The 12,757-nt window shown below is 41.2% G+C and overlaps 1 protein-coding gene across 8 annotated transcripts in view; it reads right to left on the reverse strand.

Moving 5' to 3' along the window:
• Nucleotides 1-12,757, reverse strand: part of CEBPZ (CCAAT enhancer binding protein zeta) — a 190,236-nt gene that overhangs the window by 150,300 nt on the left and 27,179 nt on the right. For all 8 annotated transcript variants that reach the window (XM_078779063.1, XM_078779059.1, XM_068115591.2 and 5 more), the window contains exon 5: nt 486-660. In XM_078779063.1, coding sequence (XP_078635189.1) covers nt 486-660 — 175 coding nt within the window. The remainder of the gene's footprint in view (nt 1-485; nt 661-12,757) is intronic.

The raw sequence follows: 12,757 nt of genomic DNA on the forward strand, positions 1-12,757 counted from the left end.
CCGTGGTTGTTGTTGTTTTTTTGGTCCCCTTTTTGAAGCAATGTTTTACGGCCGGATGCCCTTCCTGCCGCCAACCCTTTTTGTCGCCTTTTTACGACAAACAGGGATTTACCAGTGAACTGGTACTCAATTAGCCGACCTCGGAAGGATGACAGGCTGAGTCAACCCCCTGGCGTTAATTCAGCGATCGACCGGGATTCGAATCCAGGATCCTAGGATCCTAAGCTGGCACCCTAGCCGCTAGCCCAATACCAGGCTGATGTTGCCCAATGTAGCCCAACACCAGGCCCAACACCAGGCCCAACACCAGGCCCAACACCAGGCCCAACACCAGGCAACACCAAGCAACACCAGGCAACACCAGGCTGATGGATCTATATTAAAGTTTATTTGCTTGTGGTCTGACACTAACATGTAGAGCGATTACAACAGCTTCTCTCCATCTCTTCGGGAATGGGGGACGTTAAAATTGACATTTTAATTACCTTTAACATTGGCTTGGTGGATCCATGATGAAACAGGCTTTGCAGAAGAGTCCAAGGACTCTTCAGCCAGCGGAACCCCCTCATCACCATTCTGATCTTCCTTTTGTTGTTCTCCCTGAGATGAAGAGTTGCCTTCTTCTTCGGGGGCATCTTCAAAATGCTCATCTTCAGAGTCCTACAAAAATATTTTCTCATAGCGGTTTACAAAATTATTTTTCAAAAATTTTCAAAGCAATACTCTAAAAAGGCAGGAAAGGTACAACAATTGAGACCAAGCCCACATAAAACACAGCAAGTAAAAATTAAACACAGGGGTTTTAACCCTTAGATGCAGTCATACAAAAATTTAAAAAATCTTACACCTGTCCCATCTTCGGATCTTAGAGACCCAGCCCACGTAAAAGTGTAAAGTTTTTTTTTATTTTTTATATAATTCTTTTTCTTTATTTTTTTTTTTAATCAAAGTCGATGCTGATGGATAAATATTTGCTCAAAAAGGTGATCCATTGATCCTTTTATTTGGAAGATATCTCCGCAGTTGCCAAAACTTTACACCTTTCCATTTGTCAGGTGTGGGAAACCCGTAAGATGAAGAGTAAGACCCATAACTAGAAAAGCTCGTGAAAGTTGGAAAATCCGAGAATAAAAAAATAAGCTTGCCTTTTCCAAAGGAATCACATCAGTAATCCAATGTCAAAGATGCTAAAACCATCAAAGACAATAGGTGAATGGGCAAAATAGGCAAAACCCACAATAGCAAACCAGAACAGTTCACCAGAGGAACTGGGTTTGATTCCTGGTCTGGGCATGTAATTTTCCCACATATGTCAATTAATTAGTTATAATCCTGTTCATTTATTTAATTGTGTTTCTTCACCCCCAGTGGTGTTTGTAATAGCGGATATGGATTTGTCCCCACATTGGAGGAAGACCCTCTCGTGAGCAGGTCGTTAGTGCTCCGATGGTTGGCGGCGAGTGCCCCGGAAGCAGTGACGGAAAGAGAGAGGCAATTATATGTGGGAAAATTGCAGGCTTAGTCAGGGTCACCCAGTTAGCTCAGATGGCAGAGCACTGGTACGGTTCAAGAGGACCTGTATTCGATTCCTGGTCTGGGCGTGTAGTTTTCCCAATTATGTCAATTAATTAGTTATAATTCCATATATATATATATATATATATATATATATATATATATATATATATATATATTAGGGTGCATCAAACGCCCTTAGGTTCTTGGATTTTAATGTCTATTCTCTCAAATGTTACACTTGTTGGTAGAAGTATGTATGCAAAAAATAAATGAAATCAGAGGTGGTCCTGGGTGGCCACCGGCCACTTTTATATATTTAGGGCCATTTTCGGGGCCGCACTATGTAAAAATGTTTGATTTTGTTATTTTACACCCAAACCTAGTCATGTTTGGTATCAAATTGAAGGTCTTGATGAGAGGAATACAAATATAACAATTTTATGCAAAAAACGATGGTTTGATAATTAGTTTGTATTTTTACATGAATGAAATCGGAGGTCTAATCGTGGGTCCCATACTAGTAGTCTAATAATATCCTTTATTTTCTTTCAGATGGCAGATAAGAAGACCAGATTAGCAAGTGCCATTTTTGGTCTTGGCAATGCTTTTACAGAAGCAGATGGTACATTGACAGGAGTCCGCCTCCCAACTTGCCGGCAGGTTCTTCGATGCGTGATGTGGTACATCCAGAAAGAAATATGTGAAGGCAAACAAACTCAGCCACTGAAATGGAAATCTGCCAGCATCGTCCTTATCCAGCTGAAAAAATTCTACACTAAAGCAAATATTCCTATGCTTTCAGACCATCAATGCTGCAAACTAATACTTGACCTTCTTAATGACAATAACAAATTGCGTCAAATACCTGTTTCTCGCCGAGAATCTCCAAGCACTTTGGCTAAGTTGCAAACCATGAATGAACGTCTTGATAAGACCTTTGGTGTATGGACAAAAGATGCAATGACAAACATTAAGAATGAGGAAGATAGAGTATTTTTAGAGTCAATGAAATCTGACAGAGTAGCCTCATTTGGTGGTGTTGACAAGAAGAAAGTTGATAAAGATCATAGAAAAGAAAAACGCCTCTTAGCGGAAGCTTCAAGACGAGAACGTCATGAATCATCCAGTGTACAAGAGATGACAATTAGTTCTGTATGCTCTGATGATAGTGACTCTGCAGATAGCTTGGAAGAAACTGAAGAAGAGGCGATTCCAGAGTTTCAAAGGAAGCGTAGTCACCACAGATCAACATATGCAGGTACATCTGCCTTTATTCCTCATGATATTCTGAAAAGACATTCAGTTGTGTCTGTTGCTACTCGACTAAACATAACTCCTGTTCAACAGGTTGCGCTCACCAAAGCTGTAATTCAAGAGGCAGGAGGTGATCCACGTCGTGTGGCCAAGTCGTACTCAACTGCTGATAAGGCTCGACGATCAATAACAAGTGCTATCGCCAAAGATATTCAAGAAAATTGGATCGCCCCAACAGCTGCAACACTTCACTGGGATGGCAAGCAGATACCAACGCTCACAAACAAGAATGTCAAGGAAGAAAGATTGCCAGTGTTGGTTGGGAATGCCACTGATGTAAAGCTACTGGGGGTGGCTAGATATCCTCCTGGAAGTGATAGGTCATCAGGTGACATCATTGCCGAGCACACTTACACGTATCTACATTCTACATTCATGGAAGTGCAAACAATCAGTTGTCAACTTATGTTTTGACACAACAGCATCAAACACTGGACACGTTACAGCTGCCTGTGTTACCATTCAATCAAAACTGGACCGTGCTCTTCTGTGGTGTGCATGTCGCCATCATGTTGGAGAGGTAATCCTGGATCATGTGTTTGACGTTCTCAAAATTGAGGCATCAAAGTCTCCAGAAGTATCTTTGTTCCAAAAATTCCAGAAGAATTGGGAACGCATATCGCATGCAAAGAATGAAAGTTTAACCAAAATTGACATTTCCATGTACAATGACTATGCACAACAGCTGCTTTTATCCTGCAAAAACAAGGTTTTAAGCACAATCCGCACAAGCGCTTCATACTGTAGGGAAGACTACAAGGAAATGGCACAACTCTGCCAGGTAGTCCTCGATGATGATGTCACAAAACAAGGAACACTCCACAGACCAGGGGCCATGCATAAAGCAAGGTGGATGTCAAAGATTCTTTATTCCATCAAAATATGCCTACTTGAAGAGCAAATTTCTCTACTACCTCGAGGAACTGTAACAACACAACATCAACAGAAAAAACTGAAGGAGTTTGTTGTTTTTGTTGTTTATATTTATTGTGATTGGTGGCTCATATGTCAGTCTGCTTCAAATGCCCCATGGTTTGATTTGTGCTTTTACAAGACTCTGCTCAACTATAAAGCTGTCAACTCAACCATTTCAGTCAGCGCTGTGAAAGCCTTTGATAGACATTTGTGGTATTTAACCCCAGAACTGGTTGTTTTGGCACTGTTCAGCAATGCAATTCCTCAAAAGGATCGTCGTGCCCTTGCAGATGTGTTACTGGCCATACAACCAGATGAAATGCCAAGCACTCCAAAACACCGCTACGGTTCTGGATATGGCAAACCGTCATTTCCAAAAATTACAGAAGCGACAACCCTGGCTGATCTTGTGAACGAGGACTCGTGGTTTACAGTAAACCTTCTTCACCTAGATATGACCTTCCTAACAGAGGATGTTGACACTTGGCAGAACAATGAGCACTTCAAGGCAGCCAAGTCCATTGTGGATGGGCTTAATGTTGTGAATGACCCTGCGGAGAGAGCAGTAAAGCTCGCAACTGATTTTGTCTCAACTGCAAGAAGAGAAGACCACTTCCAAAATCTTCTTCAAGTGGTTGAATGTGACCGCAAAGCGAGGCCAAATTTGCGGAAACGAGCAAAGTTGGAGTAGTGACATTGGCGTTGTGCTTAATACATTTTCAAACTTTTAATCAATGAAAGTACAATACTACAACACTGTACTACAACTTTGTAATATGAAGAACGATTTTGGTTAATTTTACATTGACATGTAAGGTTGTTTTAACTGTTTGATATTAGGCATTTAGTAAAAGTAGGACTTTACTTTTGTATATAGGTATAATGGTTAATTTTACATTATCTTGTAGTTAATTTTACATTATCTTGTAAAGTAGTTTAGCTGTGGCCCTAAATGGCCCTAAATATATAAAAGTGGCCGGTGGCCACCCAGGACCACCTCTGATTTCATCTATTTTTTGCATACATACTTCTACCAACAAGTGTAACATTTGAGGGAATAGACATTAAAATACAACAACTTTTTGAAAATCATGGGGCGTTTGATGCACCCTAATATATATATATATATATATATATATAAAGTTCAAAACACACCTGGTCACAAGTGAGCCGCACTGACCGGGTCCTCAGTCGAGGTCCTCAGCATCATCCCGTTTCGGCTCTTCAACCTCGATACGGTCAGCTAAGGTGGGCCAGCAGGGGCACATACACATCCACATGCAGCAACTACACCTGGATGCATACATACCCCCACCCGCAGCCAGTGCGAACGCAGACTACAACAACAACACCTCCACATCCAGAATCCACAACACCAAACAAACATGGTGGAACACTCAAACACCCACCTTTATACCCTTCACCACTCACCAACAAAACACACCAGATCATTCATACACACACAACACCAACCAACCACCTACCCTTACATCATACACCACTCAACATACAAAAACACACACTCATGCAAAAATTCATTCATGCAAAAACACACCCTCACCCACTCACTCACTCACGTACACAAAATAAGAAATAATAATGGTAACAAAAATAATAATAATAATAAAAAAACACACACACACAACCAACCTACACCGTTCGACGTGCCTCCATAAACTTCCTCCATATCCAAAATGAGCCTTTCAAGGCAACCTGGGCCACCTTGTCACACATCCTCCTTCTTTCTGTCCCACACACTCCAAGCCGAGTGTGTCCCACACACACATACACACATACATACATACATACATACATACATACATACAGTCGTGGCCAAAAATATTGGCACCCTTGCACTTTTTTCAAATAATGCACCATTTCTTCCAGACAATTGTTGAAATTTTAAAAATATTTTGGTATCCACATGTATTTCTTTGGTTTGCAGTGAAACACAACAAAAAAGGCTGAACAAATTACTAAACCTTACCTTATTCCACAAAGAAATCCTAAAATGGCCCGGACAATATTATTGGCACCTTTTATAAGTTGTTAGAAATAATTGGATTTCAAGCAGGTTACTTTCATCATTTCCTCCTTTACTTTGGAAGTGAACTCACCTGTGGCGAGTTGAAGGTGCCTGCAATATAAAAGTCACTCATTCAACCAGTTTGAATAGAGAAAAGGCATCATTCTGCTGTTTTGTGTCACTGTGTGTACTGCAATGAGCATAGAGAAAAGAAAGAAAAACAGAGAATTGTCTGAGGAGGTCAGACACAAGATGTAGCCAAACATGGACAATCTCAAGGCTACATATCCATCTCCAGAGACCTTGATGTTCCTGTTTCCACCTTACACAACATTATCAGGAAGTTTAAGGCCCATGGCACTGTAGCCAACTTCCCTGGACGTGGCCGCAAGAAAAAATTTGATCCAAGCTTGCAGCGAAGTATTGTTTGAATGGCGGAGAAACCACCGAGATCAACTACCAAACAGATTCAAGCTGACCTTCAGACACAAGGTACAAAAGTTGCAGCGCAAATCATCCATCACCATCTCAATGAAAGGGGATTCTATGGAAGACCCCACTGCTGAGAAAGAGATATATATATATAAGAAAGCCCGACTAGAGTTTGCCAAAACACACCTGAACAAGCCGAAATTCTTCTGGGAGAATGTCCTGTAGACAGATGAGACCAAATTCGAGCTTTTTTGTGAAGCACATCATCTCTATGTTTACACCAATCAAAATGAAGCCTTCAAAGAAAAGAACACCTTCCCTACAGTCAAACATGGAGGAGGTTCAGTGATGTTTTGGGGTTGCTGTGCTGCCTCTGGCACTGGGTGCCTTGAATGTGTGCATGACATCATGAAATCAGGAGATTACCAAGGTATTTTGGAGTGCAATGTTCAACCCAGTGTCAGAAATCTGGGTCTCCGTCGAAGGTCATGGGTCTTACAGCAGGACAATGACCCCCAAAACACTTCAAAAAGCACCCAGAAATGGTTCAAGATGAAACGCTGGACTGTTCTGAAGTTGCCAGCAATGAGTCCAGATCAAAATCACATGAACACCTGTGGGGAGATCTGAAAACAGCAGTTTGGAGAAGGCACCCTTCAAATCTGGGAGAACTGGAGCAGTTTGCAAAGGAACAGTGGGCCAAACTGCCAGTAGAGAGGTGTAGGAAGCTCATTTATGGCTTGAGGAAATGCTTGACTGCAGTAATTTTGTCCAAAGGCTGTGAATGAATGAATGTCCAAAGGGCAGTGCAGATACTGCTAGATTAAATTCAGATACTGTTAACATTCACAATTCACATTCTTCACACTACTATTCACAATTCACAATTCACAAACAAACAAAATTCAAAAATTTTCAAAAATTCAAAAAAAAAAAAAAAAAAAAAAGAAGTAACAAAATTCACAATGACGCACTGCTAGATGGCCCCACCGGAGCTTTGTAGGCAATGTGGACATGCATGGCGATGACGTCATGACGTTCGCTCATTAGGTTGGAGTGCCAAAATTACAGATATTGATATATATATATATATATATATATATATATATATATATATATATATATATATATATATATATATATATATATATATATATTATACATACATACACAGTGCCGATAGAAAGTATACACCCCTTTCAAAATTTTCACCTTTTGTTGCCTTATAGCCTGGAATTCAAATACATTAAATCAGACTTTTTCCACCTTTATTTAAACATCCTAACCCACAACTTCCAAATGAAAAACAAATTCTACAAATTTCAGAAAATTAATTTAAAATACAAAAAAACTAGAATATCTTGGTCGGATATGTGTCCACCCCCTTATAATATAAAATGTAAATTAGCTCAGATGTAACCAATCACCTTCAAAATCACATACCAAGTTAATTGGCCTCCACCTGTGTTAAATTGTGATTCTGATTATTTCAGAATAAAATCAGCTGTTCCTGTATGATTCTTCTGATGGGTAGTGCATTTCACTACTCAAGGAAAGCTACTCAACGTTTTTGGGTTGAATATAGTACCGTACTGTAATCGGTAATCAGCATCCCACACTGACTACAATCAGCCGATGCCGATTACAGAAAAATTGCCAATTACCAATACCTGCCCAGAGCATGCACACGGGTGAGCACGCATGCGTGCGCACACGCACGCACACACACACACACACACACACACACACACACACACACACACACACACACACACACACACACACACACACACACACACACACACACACACACACACACACACACACACACACACACACACACACACAGGGATTGGTTCGAGGTTTGTCTGCACTTTTAATTATAGAATTTTCTTTCATTAAATGGACGAATTCCCCACCCCACTCTCCTCGAGTCGGGGCAACCTTACCCAGTATCAGCACGTGGGAAAGAAACAGCCACACAATGTATTGTGGGTAAAGCTGGGATAGGAGCAAGCGATATCTTGCGTGTTATGGCACAGCAATGTGAGATCAGAAATTCACGGAAAAATTGTGAAAAACTTTGGTGATGATACTTTCTCAAGAAGCGTTTTTGAACGGGCTGGCAAATTCAAAGATGGCCGAGACTCATTTGATGAACTTCCTTGTGACCACATTTAAGAGCACTGTGACTCCTGCCAAGAGCAAAATGATTGAGCAACTGATTATGAGTAACTGACACAAATCTGTGCATGAAAGTACAAAACAAGTTGAAACTAGAACAATGTGACTGTCGCGAATATGCCTCCGCATAGTCCCACAACAGGTAGATGCCATCACTCTGCATATGTATGGGTCGGGGATCACGTTTGTGAAGTTTCGTGTTGATCGGATAAGGTTCGTTTTTCTATCCAAGATGGCTGCCAAACCACGTGACCTATGACATCATCATTTTAAACTATATGCAACAGTGCTGTTAGATGATATTTGTAAAATTTCACATCGATAGGGTGAGTGGTTTCAGAGATATAATTATTTAATATTTTCCTTCAATATGGCTACCAAACCATGTGACCTATGATGTCATAAATTTAATATTTCAATACAAATGGGTCATAGATCATGTGCATGCTATTTCAGATTTTTAGGATAAGGAATTCGATTAAAACATTTTTGGCTGGTATACCACTTCACCTATGTCATCATTATCAAGCTTTTGTTCCCTATTGGGAGTACTTGACAATGTGCTAAGTTTCAAATTTTTCCATTTGGCGGTTTCCGAGAAATTATTTGCTTTTAATCCAAGATGGGTGCCATACCACGTGACCTATGACGTCACATTTATCATAAAAACATTCTGCATGGGTGTCACTCCTAGCCTGAAAGTTTTGTCTCAATCGGACATATGATTGCTGAGAAAAACGAGGTTTAGCCCATACATACGGACAGACGTATGAACGGACGGACGGACAACCCGAAAACATAATGCCTCCGGCGACTTTGTCGGCAGAGGAATAAAAATTTGTATCGGGTATGAACACTGCAAAGCAAACGGTCAAACACCAAGTGGTCCAATAGCATCTCCTGGCAACACGATATATTCAAGACCATGACGTATGCCAGAACAGTGTTGGCAACAGCGTTTTGGAACTACCAAGGACTGATCTTGAGAGCTAAAGAGTCAATTTTCCTGAGAGCTAAAAACAATAAACACCCAGTTTTATTGCGACCTCCGACACAATAATGTTCGCAATTTAAATTGCAGGCAGCGGTGAAGAATGCTCTCAATTGGGGTTGCATTGTTGAATGAAAACTCCAAACCTCACCGCAAATGTCACCACAGAAACACACAGATGGGTAAGAGGTTTATACTCGATGCATGTTCCAATCCGTCACTTTGTTTCTTTTATCTCTTTGGGCCATTTGAGAAACACTTGGGCAGACTCAACATTGATAGCGATGAGGCAACCAAGGCCAATGTCCTGAAGTGACTGCAAATCAAAGTAGCTTGAGTAGGATGCCTTTGTCCATATTCTTGTGAAGGATTGTATAGGATCACACCTAACACTGCTACAGCAAGAATAAAGGGCAAAGCAGTTTCCATTTCCAGTCCAATGTTTAATGCGATAAAGTGAGCAGGGATATAGCCGTAGTAGATGCCAACACAAAATTATATCCACTGTTGAGATGCTTGAAGGCACTTTTTTGGATATAGCCAATATGACCACATCTGTAGTAGTTATGAGTTGCTTGATGTGATCCAGTCGGGCAGCAGCTATAGGCAGCAGGAAGAAGCATCCGGCTGTCTGCCTCTTCATGACTGCACGGCTCAAGGCCAACTTTTGATGGAGTCACAATTTTGTGTAGTCAGAACATGGTCAAATAATGTGGTGTGGAGGGAGCCCCCTTTACCCAAGCATGTATTTCCACAAAAAAAAAGTTCGAGAGGAAACATGATCTCTTTACTTTTGTTAGTGTACAGGAAAAACACAAATTTTGGGAATGGCTACTTTGTCTGAGACATGTGTCTTCTGAAGCTCAATCTCCGCCACTTCCTCGCCTATTCCTTCAGGCTCGGCTATTGACTGGAGGTCCCAAATTAAATCCAGCCTTCAGACAGCATCAAGCTGTGACATGAAAAAAATAATTTAAGACCCACATTGGGTGCCAAAGTGACAAAGACATCAGTAGCTAAAATGTCAAGACAAAGTACAGAATCAGACTTTGTGGTCTTGGGAAGTCTTCATTGATAGCACAGGGAAAGTGGCTCAGCTGGGTTTTCATAAGCAAAGAATTCCTGTCACCATCGCTTGATAGACAAGCTATTTATAAGCAAGAAAAAAAAAGCAATCTTTTTTTTTTTTTCTTCTTCTTACTGTTGCTGTCTTAATTGTAGCTTGGAACCTGTCTTCTCTGAAGTGTTGTGAAAATGCCAGATAGTTTTTGGTGATGGTGTCTTTGACAGATAGTCTTGTTGAGAATCCTCTCTTTAAAACAAGCCTCACACCAAGCTGTTCAGCTGATCTTATAACAGCATCATTCGGTAACACTCCTGCATCCATTATGCCGGCGACAACTCTACTACTCTTCGCGAAGGACACCATGGGATATTTAACGTCCACTGACGAATACCAGCAGACGGGATGCACGTTTAACGTCCATCCGAGGGACAACACACACACACACACACACACACACACACACACACACACACACACACACACACACACACACACACACACACACACACACACACACACACACACACACACACCAATCACCTTGCCTGTGAAATGCCAGGGTAACCGTTTATAGCTAGGTCAGGATTCAAACCCAGGCTAAACAGCTCGGAGGCAAGTGTGCGGACCCATGAAATATCCTGCTCACATACAAACAGACAAACATAGACAGACATTAAAAAAACATAACCTCTGTCTACCTTCAGTGGTGGAGGTTAAAAGATGACAGAAACAGACGAACAGAGAAACCACTCAAAATTGCAAACAGCATCCAGTGAAAAATGAAAGCACAAGAAGAAATTGCTTCACCAGCGATTATTTATTTTTTCACATGACCAGAATGTTTTTTTTTTTGCATACACCTTACATCATCTTTAACCGCCCAAATTATTCCCACCTCGTAGGGAACTATTGCGGTGCGAGTACTTTTGGAACCAGCTGGGGATGGAGAAATGAGGTAGGGGAGGGGATGGAAGGGGAACAAACACCAGAAACAGATTTCACCAGACACCACCAGGATTTGGAGGAGTGAGACAGGTTTGAAAGTTCAATCTTGAGAGTAGAGAGATATTGTTTCCTGGCTCTCCTGAGGGGAGATACACACTTGTTCTGAGCTTTGTGGAAGGAACTGAGATTGCCTTTAGTTGGATTTGCCTTCCATGAGGCAAAGGCAAGTTGTTTAAGGACAACTGCCTCACCACAAGCTCTATGTCCATGGGCGGGAGGAAAGGTACGACAACTGAAGACGAGATGGGATAAATCTGTGCATGAGAGAGAGCAAATTTCTTTGGAAGAATTCCCAGGATGAGTTGATGGCAGGGACAGTCGAGATGGAAGACTAGTCCAGATGTTTTATGGCTGCTTGGATTTAGGTGGTTTCACCAGAAGGGGGTTGATGGTGGACCATGTGAGCCCTGAAGAAACCTGGGGGACAAAGCACAGAGAGAGCAGAGGCTGCAAAATCAGAAAGGAGGTGGTGGAAAATAGAGACCACTGACCTGTCAGCAATGTGAAAGTGATAGACGCATACACTAAGCTTCATCACAATATATTTAACTAATGAATCTAATCTAAATAAAGAGACCATGGCATATTTAACGTCCACAAAAACCCTCAGTGCTGGCACACGGTTGTTTCAGCTTAACATCCTTCTGATGAACGACACACATCGATGCCTCAGCTAACACGCGAAATGCCAGGATGGCAGTTTATAACTGGGTCAAGATTCAAACCCAGCTCAGATTGCTAAAAGGTGACTGTGCGTACCTCTATGGCCTAAGTTATCCTGAATGTCTTTTGAATACAACTTACAAAGATGAACATTACAAAACAACTCAATCATAAACAAGATGATATAAATAGAATGCCTACCCCGCATAGTCAACTTGGTACGAGCCAACTGTTCTGTTTTTTAAGGATTTTTTTTTTCTTTGATCCAATATGGCTGCCAGACCACGTGACCAGCGATATCATTCATTTCAATTCTCCAATGTAATTGTTGCAAAACAAACAATACATTTCAAACTGATTGGACTAAGGCTGATTGGATTGGACTGATTGGATGTCAACACTCCACCAATCTGGGCTTTATGGCAGAGTGGCCAGACGGAAGCCTCTCCTCAGTGAAAGACACATGAAAGGCCGCTTAGAGTTTGTTTTGTTTTTTTGTTTTAAATACTGAATCGAGGCTCGTGAAAGCTGACATTTACTTCACAAACAAATCAACCAGACAAACAAAATATATAAAAAGAGGGAGCGGAAGACAAGATGGGGAGAGAAGGGGAAGCACACAAACACTTGAGAGCACACAACA

This window comes from Myxine glutinosa, chromosome 5 (assembly GCF_964187855.1).
Source record: "Myxine glutinosa chromosome 5, kmMyxGlut1.1, whole genome shotgun sequence".
Classification (NCBI taxonomy): Eukaryota; Metazoa; Chordata; class Myxini; order Myxiniformes; family Myxinidae; genus Myxine; species Myxine glutinosa.